We start from the raw sequence: 22,720 nt of genomic DNA on the forward strand, positions 1-22,720 counted from the left end.
CCATTTTAAGCTTGAATGATTGTACTAATTAGTAAATAAATGTGTCTATTAAAACTGATTTTTATCAGTATTATTTACAAAACGCACCAGTGCATCGTGTGACATATGTATACAAATACTAGAGCTGAGCGCCACTGATGCTCTGGCATATTCACCACCAATCCTTGTTGTTTATATGTGCATTTAGTTTAAAAATATTTACTTTATTCAAACTTTTCCAAAAACTAATAATAGTGCAGTCACTAAAGGTGGATATGAGCTATTACCTCTGATTTCGTTGAACCTCCATCGATTTCCATGAAAATTGGTGAGTGGTTAGAGGATATCTCAAGGAACAAAGGTGACATAGTGCCAACTTGCGCTTTTACCCTGGGGGTGGATGCCACCCCTTTTCGGGGGTGAAAATTATTTTATTAAAAATAACCCCACAATTCGATAGAGGGACAAATTATAAGCAAAATTTATTATATACAGTTATTAAAATAAATCAAAACTTGTTGAGTTATTAAAGATCAAATATTTTAATTTTTCGTGAGAAAAATGCATGTTTTTAACCGATTTTTCATAAATAACTCAAAAACTATAAGTTTTTACAAAAAAGTTATTATTATCAAAATTGAGGCTAATAAAAAATCAAATAAACTCGTTACTAGAAAAACCTTTCAATGTTAACTAAAAGTGAGTTATAGGTAATTAAATGTATATTTCTTTCGTCGAGTACCCAAATCTAAGTATTCAAGCTTAAATACCGGGAAAATGATGCATTTTATAACATAAACTTATTAAATGTTTGTCAAAGCTCATAGAAATATCTATCATATAAGCCCTCGAACAAGTTGATAGCATTAAAATTTATGCACCAAAAATGTTTCAAAATGTATCTTCTAAAAATATTTCCAAAAAATGTTATTGTTTTTTTTTAAATAACTTAGTTAATTTTTAAGATATCAGGTTCACCTAAAATCTAGTTAAAAGTTGATTTCAAGAGCTATTAAAAATCGTCAAAACTATTCTTTTAAACCTCTTACTTTTTTAAAAATAAAAGGTTAAATGGCCCCGGTTACATTAGTCCTGTCGCCAGGGGGGGTACAACGGCCTCGTTAATTCAGATGGACTTACTCAAGTTTTTTTTGTGTATTTTGACCCGTAGAACACGAATTTTTTGGGTAACAGTTGATCCGGATGTCGATAAGATTGTTATAGACCAAGAACTTGAGGAATCAAATAACAGCGATTTTTGGCAAAACAAAACAATATTTTGTATTTTTTGGGCCATTTTAAGTAAAAAATATTTCTACAAGTTTTTTCGTAGGATGCACAGTTTTCGAGATAAACGCGGTTGAACTTTAAAAAAATCGAAAAATTGCAATTTCTGAACCCGAATAACTTTTGATTAAAAAATAAAATAGCAAGTCTGCTTACCGCATTTGAAAGTTTAAGTCAAATTATATCGGTTTTGATTATTTGCATTGGTAAAAATTTATTTTTTTATTGTTTAACAAAGCTATAAACACGTAGGGTTTCCCGTGCTTTTACATGCGTTTTACCGCATGTAACGTAGAAATAGTCTTGATTGCACTAGTACCTATTCTACCTACTCGTTCGATTTTAAATGAGAAATCATAGAAACATCACTCACGCACTAGTTGTTTGTAGCTTTGTTTAACAATAACACAATAAATTTTTAGCAATGCAAATAATCAAAACCGACATAATTTGACTTGAACTTTCAAAGGCGCTAAGCAGAATTGCTATTTTATTTTTTAATCAAAAGTTATTCGGGTTTAAAAATTGCAGTTTTTCGATTTTTTGAAAGTTCAACCGCGTTTATCTCGAAAACTGTGCATCCTACTAAAAAACTTGTAGAAATAGTTTTTGCTTAAAATGACCCAAAAAATACAAAATATTGTTTTGTTTTGCCAAAAATCGCTGTTATTTGATTCCTCAAGTTCTTGGTCTATAACAATCTTATCGACATCCGGATCAACTGTTACCCAAAAAATTCGTGTTCTACGGGTCAAAATACATAAAAAAAACTTGGGTAAGTCCATCTGAATTAACGAGGCCGTTGTACCCCCCCTGGCGACAGGACTACATGGTTCTCGCAGCAAAATTGAAATTTTAAACGTTTCTATCTCGGTTATTTTTTATTCTACGGAAATAGTAAAATAGGTAAAGTATTTGGAACTGAAAAAACTAAAATTAATTTTTTATCATTTTTTACGTATATTGAGTATTTTTGGAGTTATTCTCAAAAGAAATAAAAAGTACGATAATTTTAAAAATTCTGATTTTTTCAAATTATATCTTTGTTTTCAAAAATATGCATTCTAAACCGGTCAAAATTGTTGAAATCATTAACTATGTTAACCTAAAGAAATTGTTGTGAGTATTACTACAGATTTTAATTTTTGTGGAAATGGCGTATGTTTTATTTTTCACTTTTTCCTAAAAAAATCAAAAGGGTTCTCTTATTTTCATCATAACTTGCTTAATTTTGATGCTATTAACTTCTACTGAAGCTCGTTTGATAGGTATTCCGATGTACTTTGACAAGTGTTTAACAAGTATATTCTATAAAATGCATCGTTTTCCCGTTATGTAAGCTTGAATACGTTGATTTGAGTACTCGTCGAAAACAATATACATTCAATTACCATAACTCACTTTGAAATGACATTAGTTTAGTTCTTTAAATGGGTAGTGTATTAAATTTTTTATTATCTTTAATTTTGGTAATAATAGCTTTTTTACAAAAGCTTATAGTTTTTGATTAATATATGAAAAACAGCTTTAAAACATGCATTTTTTTTTAAGAAAAATAAAATCTTTGATATTTAATAACTCAGAAAGTATTGATTTATGTTAATAACTTTATATAACAAATTTTGCTTAGAAGTTGCTCTATCGATTTCTGGTATTATTTTTAATAAAAAAATTTCACCCCCGATAAGGGGGTGAAATCCACCCCCAGGGTAAAAGCGCAAGTTAGCATCATGTCACCTTTGTTCCTTGAAGTATCTTCTAACCACTCACAAATTTTCATGATAATCGATGAAGGTTCAACGAAATCGGAGGTGAAAACCTTCAATGACTCCACTATAAATAAATGTGTATGTATCAAAAACAGTAACAGTAAAAAAATAACAAAAAAATAACTTTTTATCAGAAATTATTTTGATTCTACTTTCTTCTTTGTGTGCTGTACTTGTTTTCCAGTGTTCGCTATCGTCATATTAACAAGCTGATGACATGTTTCTTATCGCATTTTCATTCATTATGCTGAAATTTTGTGTACTGTTTTTTTATATTAAAAGATTTTCTGGACAAATTTTGAAGGTTCTATGTGACTTTGGAAAAATATTAATGAAAAACATTGATTTTTGACTCTTTTTTAATCGTTTATGCTAATTTTGCAATAATAACAATTATTTTTTCAATTTGCAATCAATTTTATCTTGTGGAAATTTAATTTATTTATTTATTTCTTTTATTTAAAAACGGGCAAAGCCCAATTACAATTTAAATTTTAAATAAAATAAATAAAAAAAAAACATGTGTAATAATAAAATTAAACAACGTTCACAGAATATGGGTAATAATAATTATTAATAACAAGCCTTACTTAATTAATGTTTACTAAAACCCGACTCAGGAATTTGCTATAAGATTGAAAAAGGTCAATGTTAAGGTGCTGGTTTGCTAGTCTGGCAGTTCTAGTGAGGAAGTTGTTAAGACCATAGTTGCTATGGTGGATTGGGTAATGGAAACTAACTGTAGCCTTAGTTGTTCTTAGTGGAACATCAATATTAATTTTTTGAAGAAGATCTGTAGTTCCACTTTTTCCATGGGATGGATTCCAGGATGTTGTAGAAAGTGATGAGATCCCTTCTCTTAGGATGGGCAGTGATTGGTGCCATATTTAGGATTAGTCTGGGCTGATTATCGGAGAATAGATCATTTTTGGGAAAAAATATTTACCAGCAATTTTATTGCTGGAATCGAAGCGTATGATTATATATATTAATAATATAGGTATGCAAAGTCCGCAGATAGTGTGCTACTTTTTTTATTAACAAAATGGCGCCCCCAAATCGTGTTTTTTTCAATTTTTGCTTCCTAACTCCGAACATTTGAATTTTACACCAAAAGCACCCTAATAAAAATTCACCGAAATTGAATTCTTCATAAAGACATGTTTTTCCCGATCTGCTCCGACGAAAATTTTCCTCGGAAAATGCGGGTTTCCCAACAAAATCTTTAAATTTCAAATAAAGTTTTAGATAAGTAATTATCTACCAATAATTAAATAACTCGGTGACATAAAAGCTTTCTTGGTTTAGATTATAGTTCCAGAAGCCGGTGAAAATTAAACGAATATTTTAGCAACAATTCAATTGTTAATTAATAATTTACGGTCGCAATAATAACCAAAATAATTATGATACACTGATCAAACTTTAAAATCCTTTAAAGATGAGATGCCTATTTAATATTTTGTCGACAAAATATAAATTTTTAATTTTTTTGAATAATATTTAAATGTTAAAAAAATAGTTTTAAACAAATTAACGTTCTCAGAAAGTTTTTATTATATTCTAATTTTTAAAAATAGGTAAAATGCGTATTTCAAAGATCTTGAAAATGAATGCTTTAAAACTTTTTTGCAACTATTTGCAAAAAAGTTATGAAACAGCAAAGTAAACATACGATTCCTACGTTGTTTATAACGTTTTTTAATTCTTTCAAAGCGTAAAAGTGAGTTTAAAGTACAAGCTAATTACTTACAAAAAATATCGATTATTAGTTTAATATTTATACTTTAATTAAAGATAATAATTATTTTTTTTTGTAATTTACACGCGCGAAAGTAGACTAATACAGTACCGTAGCTAAAATTTTCACTCGAGACTACGACCGTCGCGCGACGTGCACTAGTTAATAAATAAAATTATGTATTATAACCCGTCCACGGCTCTGTATCAAGCCTACTTTCGCGCTAAAAGTTACAAAAAAAAACATTTTTAATCTTTGATTAAAATATAACCATTGAACTAATGTTTGGTATTTTTTGAGAGTAATTAGTTTGTACCATAAACTCACTTTTAAGCTTTGAAACAATTAAAACAAATTTTAAACAACGTAGTAATCGTATGTTTACTTTGCTGTTTCATAACTTTTTGCAAATGGTTGGAAAATTTTTTTAAAGCATTCATTTTCAAGACCTTTGAAATACGCATATTAAGCATTTTTTAAAATTATAATATAATAAACAATTTCTGAGAAATGTTAATTTGTTTATAACTATTTTTTTTTAAACATTTAAAGATTATGCAAAAAAATGAAAAATTTATATTTTGTCGACAAAATATTAAATAGGCATCACATCTTTATAATCTTTCTAAGTTTGATCAATGTCTTATGATTATTTTGGTTGTTATTGCGACTGTAAATTGTTAATTAACAATTGAATTGTTGCTAAAATATTCGTTTAATTTTCATTGGCCTCTGCAGTTATAATCTATACCAAGAAAGCTTTTATTTCACCAAGTTATTTAATTATTGATAAATAATTACTTGCCCAAAAAATTTATTTGAAAATTCGAGATTTTGTTGGGAAAACCCACATTTTCCGAGGAAAATTTTCGTCGGAGCAAATCGGGAAAAACATGCCTCTATGTAGAATTAAATTGGGGTGAATTTTTATTTGAGTGTTTTTGGTGTAAAGTTAAAATCTTCGGAGTTATAGACCAATAATTGAAAAAAACACGATTTGGGGGCGCCATTTTGTTAATAAAAAAAGTAGCACACTATCTGCGGACTTTGCATACCTATATTATTAATCTATAGGATCATAATATTCGATTCCAGCAATAAAATTGCTGGTAAGTAACTTTTCCATGAATTTTGCTAATTAGCACAGAGTAGATGTTAAGAATATCTGCATCATTGTGCAAAATTGTTAATTGCAAAACTTTTTTGTCTTAAAATTATCATTAATAATATTTTAAATATCATATTATAGATAGATAGATAGATAGATAGATAGATAGATAGATAAATTTATTGATCTTTTTGTATCATTTACATGACATAAGACAATTCACAAACATGGTATACTTATAGTACAATAAGTACGTTATTAAAAAATACTACACTAAAGTAAACTAAAGTTATCTTATTAAAAACATTAATGGTAACAAACATTTAGTAGAGAACAAGATTACGAGACTGATAAAATATTGTTAAAAGTATAAAAATATCGAAATCAGTTGCTAGCTATTGTTCCAGCCGATGAATTCGTCTAGAGAATAAAAACAATGTTCAGTTGAAAACAACTTTAACCTGGTTTTGAACTTGTTAAAATGCAATATTTCTTTTATTGAATTTGATAGATTTGATTTGGTATATGATTTGATGCGTATTGGTTGATAGACGATATCAAAAGCAAGAGCCAGAGGTTCTCACATAATGCTATCTGTGTAACCCTAGATTAATGTTAATTCTATTAATCATATTTTTCTTATTTAACATTGTTATATTCCCACAGTTACAGAAACAAAACCTCAACCCGTTGAAACGAAAATCTCCAGTAATTCTTTTGTATTCGGACAGAACTTAAAAGAAAGGGTGGCAGAAACTGAAAATAAAGAGGAATCTAAGGCTTCAACAAGTTTAGGGGCCAATGGTACTTCTGAAATGTTGTTTAGCAGTGCTATCAAGAGTGAACTTAAAGGTAAGACAATAATTTGCGTCCTTGATTGTTTAAAGCCGGGATTCATAAAGTGTAATAAAATTTTTAATGCATTAAAATAAAAATTAACAAGCTAATTAGTTCAATATTTTTTCTGCCCTTATTTTTGAAAGGGTTTAAGCTGCAATTCTTCTACGGCACTGCAGCCCAAATTGAGCCTTGCCTCCTTTATTTTTTGTCTCCACCCTTGTTTGTCTGTGGCTGCTCTTCTTCATACACGGACTCCTAAAGGGCTTCTGCGTCACTGTTTACTGTGTCTTCCCAGCGCTTTCTTGGCTTTCCAACCGGTCTCTTTCCCTGCATTCTACCATTCAGTGCTCTTTTTGGTAGCCTATCCTATCCCATTCTTATCACATGTCCGGCTCATTGCAATCTTTGTATTCTAATGAAGTCTGACAGGGGTGTTTCCTTTAAAATTGATAGAGCTCGTTATTGTATTGACTTCTGAAGATTTCGTTTTCCCTCACAGGTCCTAGTATTCTCAGTACTTTCCTTTCGAATGTGTAAAGCTGAAATGGCGTGAACAAATTGTTGTTTACTAACATATGCAAATTTTAATTGGCCTATATCTTTATCAATTAGTCTATTTTTGTTCACTAACGAACGTAGGCCTCCCATAAAATTTTCCACCTATGTATCTGTATCTTGAGCTTCTTGCATCCAATTTGTGGTAATGTATCTTACTTAATTTTTGTTCTATGACAAAATAAAAATAACCAAAATTTCTACTAAACAAAACCTAGAATTTTGTACTCTATAAAATTTTGTGTTTGGGTTCAGTTCCCGCAGTCATCACAAAGGAAGGAAAAAAATTGCGCATCTCTAATATTTTTTGATCTATTAGAACAAAAAAGGAATTTTTTTTAAATACAAAAATTTTCCCCTCACTTCAAATCAATTTTTTTCAAAACTAAGCATTTTAAACCAGCCAAACTTCTGAAGTAAGGAAGGCGGTTGTTGACAAAACACCGGTTTTCGGTTATACCGGTTTTTTTACCTACGGTTTAATTTGGCGGTTATAACCGGTCAAATAAACCGGTTATTCCAAAAACCTCTGTTCGGTTTTTTAATCTTCTTGTTCTTCCTACTTTATAAACAGGCTCAATGCCTGTTTTACTTCGGTTTTTAGCCTCAATTGACATTGTCTGACCATCTTTTCCTCGGTCGTCCTAATGATCTTCCATTTGGCGATTTGTCTCTTGCTATTTGTACTATTCTATTTTCTGTCATTCTTTCTATGTGTTGATTCCATTCTATTTTTCTTCTTTAGGTCCACATGTTTATTTCTTCTATACCACATCTCGCTCATATTTCCTCACTCCTTACTCTGTTTTTTTAATCAATAGCCAATACCCAACAGGTTACATTTACAATGCGCTTTAGTTTGGGATACTTCATTCGAATCGATATGAGTCCATATCAGTATAGAAATCAGTCATCAGTGTTGTCAAATCAGTTTCAGTCAGCTTAAAACTTCTCATTTGTGTGCTCAAATTTTCTTATTTTTTTTTTTGAATTCATTATTTTTTCCTTTTGTTCGGTTTTTCACCCTGTTATTACTTTAAAAAGAAATAACCGTGACAAAAAACAACCGAAAAACGGATTATTGGGGAGTAAAAAAACTGGTTAGGTTATAAACTGGTAGGTTTTCCCATTCCTCTTCTGAAGCATACTATAAGTACATTAATAAAGTGAATTTTAAAGGGGAAACGAGTATTTTTAAATATGGTGGTAATTGGGGGGTAATTCTCACGTTTTCTGACAAAAATACGGACCAACCTTAGGATTAGTAGCTAGTGCTAGAGGATTAGTAGGATTAGTGCTAGAGATTTTTTATATCAAATAAAAATAAAATATTTTTCAAACACTACAAAAAATGTTCTATTAGTTTTCCACGAAAAATCATTGGTTTCTTCATATTTTACATTGAAACATTCAATTTTGGCATTTGACGATGAAGAACAATCTTTCAATAAACATTTCTCTGCGCTTATTGGTGCTACAGACACCGTAAATCCACATTTCTTTTTATTTATTTTTTATAAGAATGATGTTTTTCATAAAATAGCGGGGCCGATAACTCAGACGACAGGATGTCCGACTTTCACGCTGGTAGGCCTGGGATCGAATTCCAGCGCCGCGCCGCACCGGCGCGGCGGTAACATCTAGACATTTATAAAAATGTCTATAGCCCCAAGTCGACTTAGTCTGAATAAAATGAGTACAGTGGAACCCCGATAAGTCGGCCCCCGATAACCCGGACCGATTTTCATCAGATAAGACAAACATTTTTTTAGTTTGAGTTTTTTACCAAGAAATGAACAATACTGTATACTCGTATAACTATTGTGACCGTGCAAGTTCGGAAAAGCGACACCTGGCTTCATAGCTCGGCAACTTTTTTCGCACTATTAATTATATTGGCAAATCATATTGGTCCTGGTTGCTGGATAATTGTCAAGGCCGTAGCCCAAAAAAATTATAAGAAGAAAAAGTAAGATTAAGGTTATGTTATTAAAAGGTAAATAATTGTATTCTTAGACAAGGAAAAAAGAGAGGACGGGTAACACTCATTTAACACACACGTTCCAAAAGTGAAGCCAGTTTTTGGTTTGTTTGTCACCAAAAACATGGCGGTCACGTCAAAAATAACAATGGGTTGCCAGTGGTGGGTGTTCGTTGAAGGTTAAAATTTCATAAAAAATAAAGTAAATCATCATCTAAAATTCATAATAAAAACATATGTATGTATTGAAACATATGTACGTAATATGAGCAACTTAATAAAACATTTACCGTACACAAATTCTTCATTTTAAATACATTTCATGTTTTCATTTTAAATACTCAATGCATAACAATACCCCAAAGATACGTCGATGATCAAAATCTCTGGTGTCGGTTTGGCTTCACTTTTGGTCATAGGATTACTCGTCCTCTCTCTTTACTTGTCTAAGATTGTATGTAGTACAATTTCTTCTTCAATGATAGGTATGAAATATACTTAAATTTGACAATTTCAATTGACAATATGAATTATTTAAGAAAGTTGCAAGATTTCTCCGCTATTCGCGCACGATCGTTTCTCGTATCCCCTCCAAGTACTTGCACACCGCGAATACGTAATTTAGATGTATTGTCCATATGTATTTCATGTTTTCGCAATTATAATGGAGTTTACCTGTAAGTAGACAGTAGTTTATTAATTTTTACCATATTCTCCGGTTAACCCGGATTGGCCGCTGTCCCGATTGATCCGACTTATCGAGGTTCCACTGTACATTGGGTAGTAATTGGCGGTTGAAGTGTAGCACTGGGTCTGTAACCTTCCAAAATGGTCATTGACTAGAGACTAGACTACGAATGAATATTGAAAAATAATCAGAAATTTTTTATGTTTTTATGCTGAAATATTCTGTGTTCTTTTCTTGCAGCCGATCCAACAGATTCTTCAAAAGAAAAAGAAATGAAATCATTAAGCGAATCAGCAAAAGAATATGAGGAATCCAGAGCTAACAAACGAAAATATGAAGAAGTAGAAGTCATAACTGGTGAAGAAAATGAAATTAATATCTTAAGCATCTCCTGTAAATTATTCTCCTTTAATAAATCATCTAGTAACTGGTTGGAGTTGGGCAGAGGGACTTTAAGGTTAAATGACCTGAACGGGTACAACTTCGTTAAAAATTGTGCTTTAGGGAGTCGATTGGTTTTTAGAACATCAGGAAGTTTGCGGGTCCTATTGAATACCAAAGTAAGTACAATTCTTTATGTTAAGAGTGTAGGCGCAAAATTTCGAGCCAATGCTGTTTAATTGCATTATTTTTTTTTCGAATCCTGAAAAAACTAATAAATATTTTTGAAAAATTTAAACGCAGAATGAAAGACTACATTATTACTAAGGGCCGAAAGTCCCTGAAAACTTCTATATTAACTTTAATACTTATTAGGTAAGTTTTTTACTTATTACCTTTTAGGCAAAAAAAAAGAAAATTTAGTGTGATTTTTAATTTCAAATATCTTATTCAAAAGAAACTTTTTGTTTATTCTAAGGGACTTTCGGCCTTCGATAATAATTAAGTCTTTCATTCTGCATTTAAATTTTTCAACAATATTTATTAGTTTTTTCAGGATTCGAAAAATATGAATGCTTTTTTGCACCCAAAATGTTGCGCCTACGCTCTTAATTTCTTTTGGATTTTATTAGTTTAGATTTTAGATGCATTGTTGGTGTGGGTTCATTATCCTTAAGGGGACTTTTACTTGAAAAAATACTATTTTTAAATCTATAAAAAAATAACTGTTATATTACTAGTCTGTTCAATAAGTTTTGCGCTTCGATAAGACAGGGCGTTGTTACTAGCTCAGTAGCCTGTTAGACAAATTTAGACTTATAGTGAAACAGGCCGCAATTTATTTTACATTTAAGCACTCAATTGATATTTAAAAAGTATTCACATGCAGTTTATCAACAGAATAAAACTGCATCAATTAAAACAATAGAACAAAGGTTTACGTGTATATTAAAGCGAAGCTTATATACTGGCGTTTTATTAATTTTTCTCTATAGTAAAATGCTGACGCTGAGGCAAGCGTCACGGAAGTAGTGCCACGAAAGCCAGTTCTGTCTAGCGTCCGACCCACTACTTTGTGCCGTGTAATTTGGGTTGCCTATATGAACTTGAATCGGCGAAATGGGCATAAAGTTTTGCTATATCGATGGCTTAGTGTGAAAACCTCGTATCTCATTAAATGACAATTTTACAGGAGAGGCAAAAAACTGATTTTCAGCATAATATAACATAAAAACAAAAATTACGTTACGTATTTTTAAGTCAAGCACATTGAGACAAATATCTGATATTGGCCCAGAGCTAAAAGTGTTAAATATCACTATTAAATTGAAAATACAAATATTAACTATGAAAAACACGTAAATATCCTTGCAGTATATAGAGCCTTTGCCCAAGTAACTATGATAACCTCGTATATCTTGATATACATGTTTTTCATCTCAAATGAGGTTGTGTTTATTATTATTTACGAGGTTTTCATTTTTCATAGCTTATTGCACACCTCCAAATACTAGGTCGATACAATACAAATCTTTTGATTTAAGGTTCATAAAATTTTTCTACATGCCGGACTACATTTTGTTGTTCACAAAAAACACTTCTCCAAGTAGAATATCTCAAACAAACACTTCAAATTAAGTACCAAATTCTTGGTTATATATACGTGGTATTCACACTAAATCAAGAGAGCAATTGATATACGTGGTTTCTTTTTTCGGCTGTAGAAAATAGTCTACTGTATTTGGATTTTTTCTAACAGTTGTAAATGGTGAGATACAAGGTTTTCAAACTAAAACCACTAAAATGTCATTTTCGAAAAAAATTGAGATACGAGGTTTTCACACTAAGCCATCGATATACCTCTTTAAAAAATTCACATTGTAAGGCATGAATGAATCAAATATGTAGTACCTTTTTTGGTATGATGTATTTAAAAATGAAACTGAAAAGTTATTACTATAAAGAGTGATATGTACCAATACTGTGGCTATAATGCTTGACTAAAATAAAACAACGATTAGATATAAAAAATATCACAAATTTGATTAAAGTTGGGAAAGTTTTTGGGTAATTTTTTTCTTAATCATCCACTCTTTTTGCACATTTCATATTTTTAACTTAGTATCATAGCTGATGGGCAGTATTTCAAAATTTAAATACTTACTTTGTTGTAAGTTGTAAGTATTTAAAACTTTGGAATTTAGAGTAGGTAAGTATTTAACTGCCAAGTATTTAAATACTCTGTAATTATAAATAAGTACTTGGTATTTAAATGTTCTAGAGTCTATTTAAATTTAAAAAAGTTCTATTTAAATACCTAGAAATGAGTATTTTGATACACGGCTCATTAGCTCCGATACAAAATTAAAAATATGAAATGTACAAAAAGGGTGAATGATTAAGAAAAACATTTCCCCAAGAACTTGGGCCCATTTTTAGTATTTAAATACTTGCTATTTAAATACGTTTCAACATTGTTATTTGTTTTTATGATAAATTTACTAAAATTTGTGTTTTTTATATCTGATTGTTTTATTTAAGTCCAGCATAGCCACAGTTATAGGTACCTACAGATCACTCTTTATAGTAATATCTTTTCAGTTTCATTTTTAAATACACACACCGGCAAAATTAGCCGAACACGTTAAAAATGGAACATGTTTGATGTCTCGTATTTCATAAACCAGTGGTCCGATTTGAGTGATTCTTTTAGTATGTTATAGCCTTATTATTTAAGAATATCGGTGTAATAATATGGTTGTTAGGCAGGTAAATGTCATTTTATACCGGGTGTAACAAGCATACTGTGTTTTTTTCTTAAAGTTCGGAACACCCTGTGGAATATTCCAGCATATATAAAATATTAAAATTAAAACTCGATTGTAGAATTATGCTTTCTTAACATTTTCTTTTTTGATTCATTTGCTTATGTTGGAAAATAAAAAAGTTATGTGCTTTAACAACTAGCCATGTTTTTTATGAATAAATCCTCATAGTAGGGGAGAAAAGTATGCTAAATTTGCAATTACTCGAGCGTTCTTGTGACCTAGAGTGGATTGTGAAGAGTGGGTGCTACAACCAAAAAAAGTTAAGTTAAGTTTTCCATAAAGTGTGGGACTGTTCATTTTTCAATTTAATTTTCCATTTCCACCAATCGTTTTTTCCGATTATAGCGCTATTTATCCATAATAGGAAAAAATGTTGCGAATAAAAGTTGCTTATTTTTACGTCAAGGATCCAAATCTGCAATAAAAATTGGGGGCTCCTATTTAATATTTTAATGTAACCCTCCACCCCACCTCCGTGGGGGGTCGTGTTTGGTGCCATTCGGTAGATTTTTGAAAAATATTGAATATGTGTATTTTGCAGTTTTACGATCTGATGTTCATTTCGCAAAATATCGCAGGGTTCGTATTTATAATTTTTAATTTACCCCCACCCCTCTCCGTGGGGTGTCACGAGCCCCCACGGAAGTGGGGTGGGGGATTTAATTTAAAATCTTAAATTAGAGCCCCCTATTTTTATTGCAGACTTGGATTCTTTACGTAAAAATAAGCAACTTTTATTCGACATATTTTTTCGAATTATGGATAAATAGCGCTATAATTGGAGAAAAATGATTGTTTCAAATGGAAAATTAAATTAAAAAATGAAAAGTCCCCTACTTTAGCGAAAACTTAACTTAACCTTTTTCTGATTTTAGCACATACTCTTCACAATCCAATAGGTCACCATAACGCTCGAGTAACTGCAAATTTAGTATACTTTCCTCCCCTACTTTGAGGATTTATTGATGAAAAACATGGATAGTTGTTAACGCACATAACATTTTTATTATCTCACATAAGTAAATGAATCGAAAAGGAAATTATTAAGCAAGCCTAAGGGCCGGTTGCTCGAACGCTAATCAACAATGATCATTATCAAATATTTAATTACTGTCACCAAAATTGTCAATGTCAACTTTGGTTGGGTTGCTGAAAACATAATTAATTACAATTATGAGATTTATTATTAATTATGTTAATAATTATTGTTATATTAATTGATTATAGACTCCACAGACTTTTTAACAACCCAAACAAAGTTGACATTGACAGTAATTAATTATTTGATAATGATCATTGTTGATTAGCGTTCGAACAACCGGCCCTAAAAGAATCACTCAAATCGGACCACCGGTTTATGAAATACGAGACATCAAACATGTCCCATTTTTAACGTGTTCGGCTAATTTTGCCGGTGTGTGTACATCTACAAAAAAGGTACTACATATTTGATTCATTCATGCATTACAATGTGAAATTTTAAAGTGGTTAATACAGCAAAACTTTATTATTTATATGCCCATTTCGCCGATTCAAGTTCATATAGGCAACCCAAATTACACGGCACAAAGTAGTGGGTCAGGATTAAGAAAAACATTTCCCCAAGAACTTGGGCCCATTTTTAGTATTTAAATACTTGCTATTTAAATACGTTTCAACATTGTTATAAGTCCAGCATAGCCACAGTTATAGGTACCTACAGATCACTCTTTATAGTAATAACTTTTCAGTTTCATTTTTAAATACATCTACAAAAAAGGTACTACATATTTGATTCATTCATGCATTACAATGTGAAATTTTAAAGTGGTTAATACAGCAAAACTTTATTATTTATATGCCCATTTCGCCGATTCAAGTTCATATAGGCAACCCAAATTACACGGCACAAAGTAGTGGGTCAGGATTTAGAATTGAGTCGAAATACGGGTTAGTTGGAAGAGTCCATTTAGGCATTTAGGCGACGAGGGAAGTCCTTTATTATAATATAGTCCGGGAGGTAGCGTCAAATCTGACCGGGGCATTTTGGCATGGCTGTTTTTTTTATATAGTCAGTTGTTCCAAAGCTTATTAACAAATGATGTGTCAGCTGGTACAAAACCGAGGCACAAAATGAAAAAAGACCAGGAAAATGAATCATAAAAATAATTACACTTTTAGTAGAAAAAAGAACTTTTTATAATACCATGTTTTTATTATTTATACGACACAATATAAAAAATTATTATAAAAACAATTATTTTTTAAATAATTGTCAATTTTAAAAACAAAAAGGATTTCCGATGCTGGGAATCGAACCCGAGCCTCCTAGGTGAAAGTGTGTGAAAACCAGGTATCCTGGCCACTAAACCAAATAGATGTTATGCATGTAGATCAATATTTGATATATAAGTTCTAGGGTTTTTACATCTACTTTCATATTATTTTTTTTGCCTAAAAGCCCCGGAGTCGTGCCAGCTGACAGGCATTTTCGTTGTCAAACAAGTACTAACCACCAAAATAAATTTATAGAATCCGTGCTAAAATCACCGTAAAAATTTGACACTATCTCCCAGACTAATAGTATAGGATCCGATATAAGGTCGATCTGCACCGATCTGTTTAATGGTTAAAAATTATTGGATATGTCATTTAGTATGTTAACAATTAAAAAAAACAAGGGGTCCTTGATCTAATTTTGTTCTGACTATGAATTATTAATAATTAAAAATTAACTTTTTTTATAAATAAAAAAAATTTGACCCGGGCAGGTATTATTTCAGAATTTTTGAATCATTCTAAACAAAAAAGGTCTTTTCTCTAATTTTGCTCTTAAGTTGATCGTTTTCGAGTTACATAATATGTAATATTATAATAATATACTACATTCGCTCTCGCGAGATTTTTTTTGACACTGACGTTAGTAATTTCTTTTTTGAAAAGTTCAGTTGTCAGAAGTGACTGGAAATTACTACAAAACCAACGCACCTGCTCATATCCAATATTATAAATAGTAAACACAGTAAACAGACATAAAAATAACATAAACCTTACGCCAATCAATAATTATTTATTTAAACCATTATAATATATTGATAGCAAATGAGAAAATTATTTATTGTACCAAATAAAAATATTTTGTAGAAATAAACTTCACAAAATTGTATGAGATTAGTAGACACTCCCACTATTTCTAATAATTCTTCTTTTTTTAATGAAAGATTATGTTGATTTTAGCAGTTAATAGTGTGAGGTAGGAATTTTTGTGTTGTATGTTTCCTATTCCGAATGTGTCAAAAAAAATCTCGCGAGAGCGAATGTAGTATATTATAAGCAATTTAAAACTGAAAAAAGAATGAAAAATGACGATTTTTAAGGCTCAAAAACATAAATAAAAATATTATTTTTTTAATCATCAAGTACCTAAATTCAAGTTCAAACATTCTTCTATAACGTCCTGATAATAATTTTTGCCATGTTTTATTGTTAAATATACTTTTTTAATTGTTAATGAGGAAGGTTCCTTATGGCATTAACAACTAAAAAAAAAACAATGTTTTAAAATAAAATAAGTCCAAAATACTTATCAAGAACGGATGGAATAAGGTTTGAACCTGAATTAAGATACTTCATAATTTCACAAATGATATTTTTTACTTTGTTTTTGAGCCTTGAAAATTTTTGAAAAATCTTTCGTTCTTTTTTTTTTAGTTTTAAATTGTTTATAACTCGAAAACGATCAACTTAAGAGCAAAATTACAAAAGACTTTTTTTGGTTAGAATGATCAAAAAAATCTGAAATAATACCTGTCCGGGTCGATTTTTTTTAATTTATAAATTTTTTTTTTATTATTATTAATTATAGTCAGAACAAAATTAGATCGAGGGCCCCTTGTTTTTTATAATTGTTAACGTCCTAAATTACATATCCAATAATTTATATTCATTAAACTGATCGGTACCCATCGATCTTATATCGTATCTTAGACTATAAACTTTTCAATTTTATTTTATTTTACTGTACTTGGTGATATATTAAGTGACAGAGACATTGCAAAGTAAATTTCTTGATGTACAGTAGTGAACGCATATTCTTGGCTGATATGCGGATACCGGATACCTTTAGTAGTCCAGGGCCCAGGGTTTGCGATGTTTTGGCTTAATTGTAATTAAAGGAAATTTTTTGTTGAACATGATTACATACAAGCTTATTAAAATTCTATATAAAAAAAGAATGTGTGCGTACTTTGTACGCACGTAAAAAGATATTCTTCTATTATTAATAGGTAATTTAAACGAAGTAAATATACTTAAAAGGTTACTTGTACTTATTTTATTTAAAAATCAAACTAACTTTCTTATCTACCACTTTCAAAAAAGAAGAATATCTTTTATAGATTTTATCTTTTTATCTTTTATATAAGAAATTATATAATACTCCTAATATACTCATAAAATCTATAAAAAAAAATAAAAAAATAATAACTTGCTTGGGGCTTGAACCCACTTCACGTCTACCGCGCCGTACGAAAGTTGACGCCATTTCAAACTGCACCAAACTCTCGTATACGTCATGTGGGAATATACACAAACTAAACGTTTACACCATAAATTTATATGAATTTAATAAAATTATTAGTTTGATTTTTGTCGAAATAAAATACAACAAAATATAGAGTAAGAAAACGATATATGAGATGAAGATTTGTAGAAAGTTTGTTCGTAATTATGTAAATTAAAGCATTGCCTACTAATAGGTAACTACATTATTTTGTTTACATTTTCCAAATAGATAGGTATTGAAACTATTAGGTATTTCCAACTGAAACATTTAGAATTACGTACCTGCGGCTTTTCAAAACTATTTAAAAAGTCACTATCATTATAAATTTTGATTTTATTTCTGTCCACACATCAATAAAAACTAATATTATACAATATTTTTGTTTACCGATAACATCCATATTGAACAATTATTGACAGATCATTTCAAAATTTCAACACCCAATCAGAGCCCGTATAACAACTAATACCATACTCTCGGTGTGCGCATGCGCGCGGATCAATCAAATTTTTCCCTCAATCGATTCGCCGCTAAAGAAGAATATCTTCAAAAAATTAATAATAAAATTACGTTAATTATTCAATTTTAAAAATATAATTTAAATTTTAAAAATACAGAAAATATGAAGCTTCGCGCTAGTCTTATTTTTTTATATGTTGTAGTAGTTTGTGGATTATAATTTACGAATGGAAAGTTTTTAAACAAAATTAATCAATATGCACTTCCATTATTCATGATTATTCATTCAAATGGATTTATGTTTACTTAAAATAAATAGATGATAATTATATCGTGAAACGAAAGCTTATCGATTTTAGTATATTTTACAAATAACATTTTAACGTATTAAAACATATTTTTATAAAACAACATACTATTTAAAATTATATTTTAAAGTCGTTCTACTTTAAAATGTATAATATACATATGTCTGAATTGCCGATATAAATGAGTTAGATTAAATAAATTATTAGTAGAATTTTTTACTAAGCAACATTTTTGTTCAACGGCTTCCTATTTGGACGTCGAAACGTTAATAAAATAATTTTTTTAGTAAAATTGTGGCTTATTTTCCATTAAAAATAGTTAATTACAAAAATGTCACAAGAAAATAGCTTCAGAACAACATATTTTGTGTCATTTGGCAAAAAAATTTCAAATTCAAATCTTTTTTGCATTTTTTGCAATGTTTGTGTACGGTACTATTGCAATACCCACATTATCTTTGTTTACTATAATTTTTTTCTAAGACATGCCCTATTGGATCAAATTGGACCTCCGCCCGGTGCAATTCTTGAAGATACTATTACAGGAGTCCTTCCTGACATTTTTGGATTGGGAATAGAATTCTGTTTGTAGCAATACTTCTTCTAAAATCTAATAATGGTTATGGTTTATTTGCAGTAATATTTTTTATACAATACATGTGCATTGTAAAGTTTAACATCGATTACATTTTGTAAATAACAGGAAATACTTTTCCTTTTGAATATTATTCTCTTCGCCAACACTGAGTCTGTTTATTCCATCCACATTGCATGCCCTGCTCACCTCAGATGTCCTATCTTAATACACCTATTTTACTGTTTTTTATTTGGTTGCTGGTATATTCTATAAAGTTCGATACTTTCCATATCTTTATTACATCCACTTCAATTTCCTTTTTTTCAGACTTGGGTCATCATCTATCATTTTCGAGGGGCTTTAATTCTGAACGGTTCATGAACACTTTCACGCACGTGTTATCGTTCCATGTTAATTTGGTTTATTTTAAGGCCATCGGTACATAATTCTCAAATATTTTACGGCTATCCCTACTTTTTCTGTCTTTACACGGCAAATTACGTGTAGTAAAATTCACACTGGTATGGATATGTAAACATTACTAGAATGTCATTCTACTTGAAAATATCATCATTAACTCAAAGAGATTGCTTTTGAATGTTCTTGGATAACTGCTATTTGTATAATTGCAAATTATTAATTCAGTTAATAAATGCGATAATTTTTTCACTAACTGTGTATTCAGTGATTGTAATAATTTATATGTACTCGTACAACAAAAACTAATACTCAATCGAGAAAAGAGGAAAAGTGTTAAAGTGATTTTTTAATAATATATTGTTACTATGGAACGCTTACAATTTTGAACATCTTTAACAACAAAATACTTGGATCGCAGAATATATTATCCTGATATATTCTCTGCTTGGATCTTCCACAAATAATACACAATAAATAACTTTTTATTAAGGGGGAAGTCTACTGTGACAAGGGAAAAAACAGGCCGATTTTCCGGATTTTTTTTTTCTAACAAAATATGACTCGTACATTAAATTAAATTAAACCGTCATCTTTATTATATATTTAAATATTTGTAAAAAAATTTTCAAGTCGAAATATTGAAAATTGCCGTCTTGGCACTCCTTCAAGCACAGGTCCGTTTTTTTAGGTGCCCAAACGGTGTACATGAAATCTCACGTCTGGGTGATCTGAAAAAAAAAACAAAATATAGTTATCATCTACATAGTATTGACTCTCGTCTGACGGAGGATTTTGTCGATAAAACATTTTGGAGCCGAAAAAAAAATCTTGAAATTTTTTTCTATTTTTTTGCCAAAATTTGATGTTATTATTGTTCATAACAATTAAACAAAAAACGATATCAAAAAAATCCTCCGTCAGACGAGAGTCAATACTATGTAGATAATAAAAATATTTTGTTTTTTGTTTCAGATCACCCAGACGTGTGATTTCATGTACACCGTTTGGGCACCTAAAAAAAGACGGACCTGCGCTTGAAGGAGTGCCACGACGGCAATTTTAAATATTTCGACTTGAAATTTTTTTTACAAATACTTGAATATATAATAAATATGACGGTTTAATTTAATTTAATGTACGAGTCATATTTTGTTAGAAAAAAAAAAATCCGGAAAATCGGTCCGTTTTTCCCTTATCACAGTAGACTTCCCCCTTAAGTTCACGTCTTAAATAAATTATTTATCAAATACACTATAATATTATTTAATTAACAACTCAAAATATTCTCGATGCCATGTCAAATATTTAAAATTGTCACTGATTGTCACTGTCTAACTGACAATGTGCTGACAATTCGACTGAGTGCGTTGTAAGACAAAGATAGATTTAGAAAATATTACCACGACATTGTGTTCATTTTTTTCGAATCCTGAAAAAAGCAATAAATATTTTTGAATAATTTAAACGCAGAATGAAATACTAAATTATTATCGAGGACCGAAAGTCCCTTAGAATAAATAAAAAGTTTATTTTGAATGAGATATTTGAAATTAAAATTCACACTAAATTTTCTCTTAGTTTTTCACCCCTGTAACTTATTAAAATAAACATTGTAGAAGTTCTCAGGGACTTTCGCCCTCGTTAATAACGTAATCTTTCATTCTGCGTTTAAATTTTTCAAAAATACTTATGAGTTTTCTCAGGATTCGAAAAAAAATGAATTCCCATTTGAATACCATTGCATTTTTACAATTTTTGTAACGAATGGAAAAGTAAAATAATAAACAAGAAATGCAGCTCTTGCCAAAGCATGGAACCTGTGATTGCGGCAGAACTTATGCCCGGTTGCACCAACAGATCTTAAGCTTAAGTCGAGAATATCATAAGAATTAATATAATATAATTATAATATATTACAATCAGAATACCATAATATAATAATAGATATAATTGATAATAAGGTAAGAATCTAAAATTATGGTGCAACGTAAGTGATACTCAAGGAGGCCCTATTTATAAGTAGATCCCAGCTAAGCTGGAGCTTAAGATCTGTTGGTGCAACCAGGCATAAATGCTCTATGTTTTGAGTAATACATAGTTTATTTTACTTAAACATTCTCATTGTTTACAGTCTCAAAAACACCGATGACGGCGACAGCGGGTTACCTCAAAGGAACTGCCGATGCCGATAGCTTTTAAAAATTTAATCTAGGTGTAGTTGTAATAAGGTTAATTTAATTTTTCTTATGTAGAACCTCGATTATCCGTCAGGGCACCGGACCAAGGGTATGACGGATAATCGAAAAGACGGTTAACAGAACATTAAAAAAAATTAAAAATTCATAGTACAACGCTCAAATTTCATTTGTATGGTTTGTTTGTCAATATAAGAGGGATTTGTGTTCGTACATTTGAATCAATTTAAAATTTTCTGAAATCCTTGATTGTTTTACTGTTGCTTCACATTTTGCGACGGCTGAATTTCTTAATCGGCATACGATCATGCAATCTACTTTATTGGCTTCTTCTTATTGAGAATACCACTCGATGGATTATTGCATAATAAATGAGATGCAGTTTCTCTAGATTATTTACGCAAATCTTTATCAGTTAAAATAGGTTCATCAATATAGCTACAGTCAAATTCCAAGTTTGTGTCAGCTTCTGAATCTGTTAGGTCCGCCTTTGTTGCCATTTCAACGATTTCTTTATCTGTCGGCAATGGATAACCGTTTGTGTCCTCATCACAAATCAAATTAACTTTTTTTTTACTTTTTTACATTAAAATGTTTGCTTATGTAGTCAATACAACTTCTGTATGTACCCTGACGGTTAACAGAGGTGACGGTTAATGGAGAGACGGATAATCGAGGTTCCACTGTAGTCGATTTTTGCTGACTCATTGACAGATGGTACCAAATGCGTTTTATTTAGGTATATTATAAAATTCGATCCGCGAATAAAGAAATCTTGGGCCGCTAATATAGGAATTGGGTCGCATTTTTTTAATCCGCGAATAGTGAAAACGCGAATAAAGGAAGCGCGAATAAGGAGCTTTTACTGTATTCATCTTTCTTTTCAGTCTTTCGTCAGCATCACTTTATAGAGCATTTATTAATACTATTAATTCTTACCACTTTCGTTCAATTTGATTCGTAGTAACAGTGATCATTAAGAGCGTAGGCCCAACATTTCGGGCCAATGCTTTTTAAATGCATTCATTTTTTTCGGAATTCTGAGAAAATTAATAAGTATT

General features: G+C 30.4%; 1 protein-coding gene across 2 annotated transcripts in view; it reads left to right on the plus strand.

Moving 5' to 3' along the window:
* LOC114335778 (ran-binding protein 3) overlaps positions 1 to 22,720 on the plus strand; it is a 58,569-nt gene that overhangs the window by 14,467 nt on the left and 21,382 nt on the right. For both annotated transcript variants that reach the window (XR_007696105.1, XM_028286070.2), the window contains exons 4-5: positions 6,551 to 6,736; positions 10,189 to 10,508. Coding sequence is in view for 1 of the 2 variants with exons in the window: in XM_028286070.2 (XP_028141871.1) it covers positions 6,551 to 6,736; positions 10,189 to 10,508 (506 nt within the window). In the remaining variant the exon portion in view is untranslated. The remainder of the gene's footprint in view (positions 1 to 6,550; positions 6,737 to 10,188; positions 10,509 to 22,720) is intronic.

This window comes from Diabrotica virgifera, chromosome 2, assembly GCF_917563875.1.
Source record: "Diabrotica virgifera virgifera chromosome 2, PGI_DIABVI_V3a".
Classification (NCBI taxonomy): domain Eukaryota; kingdom Metazoa; phylum Arthropoda; class Insecta; order Coleoptera; family Chrysomelidae; genus Diabrotica; species Diabrotica virgifera.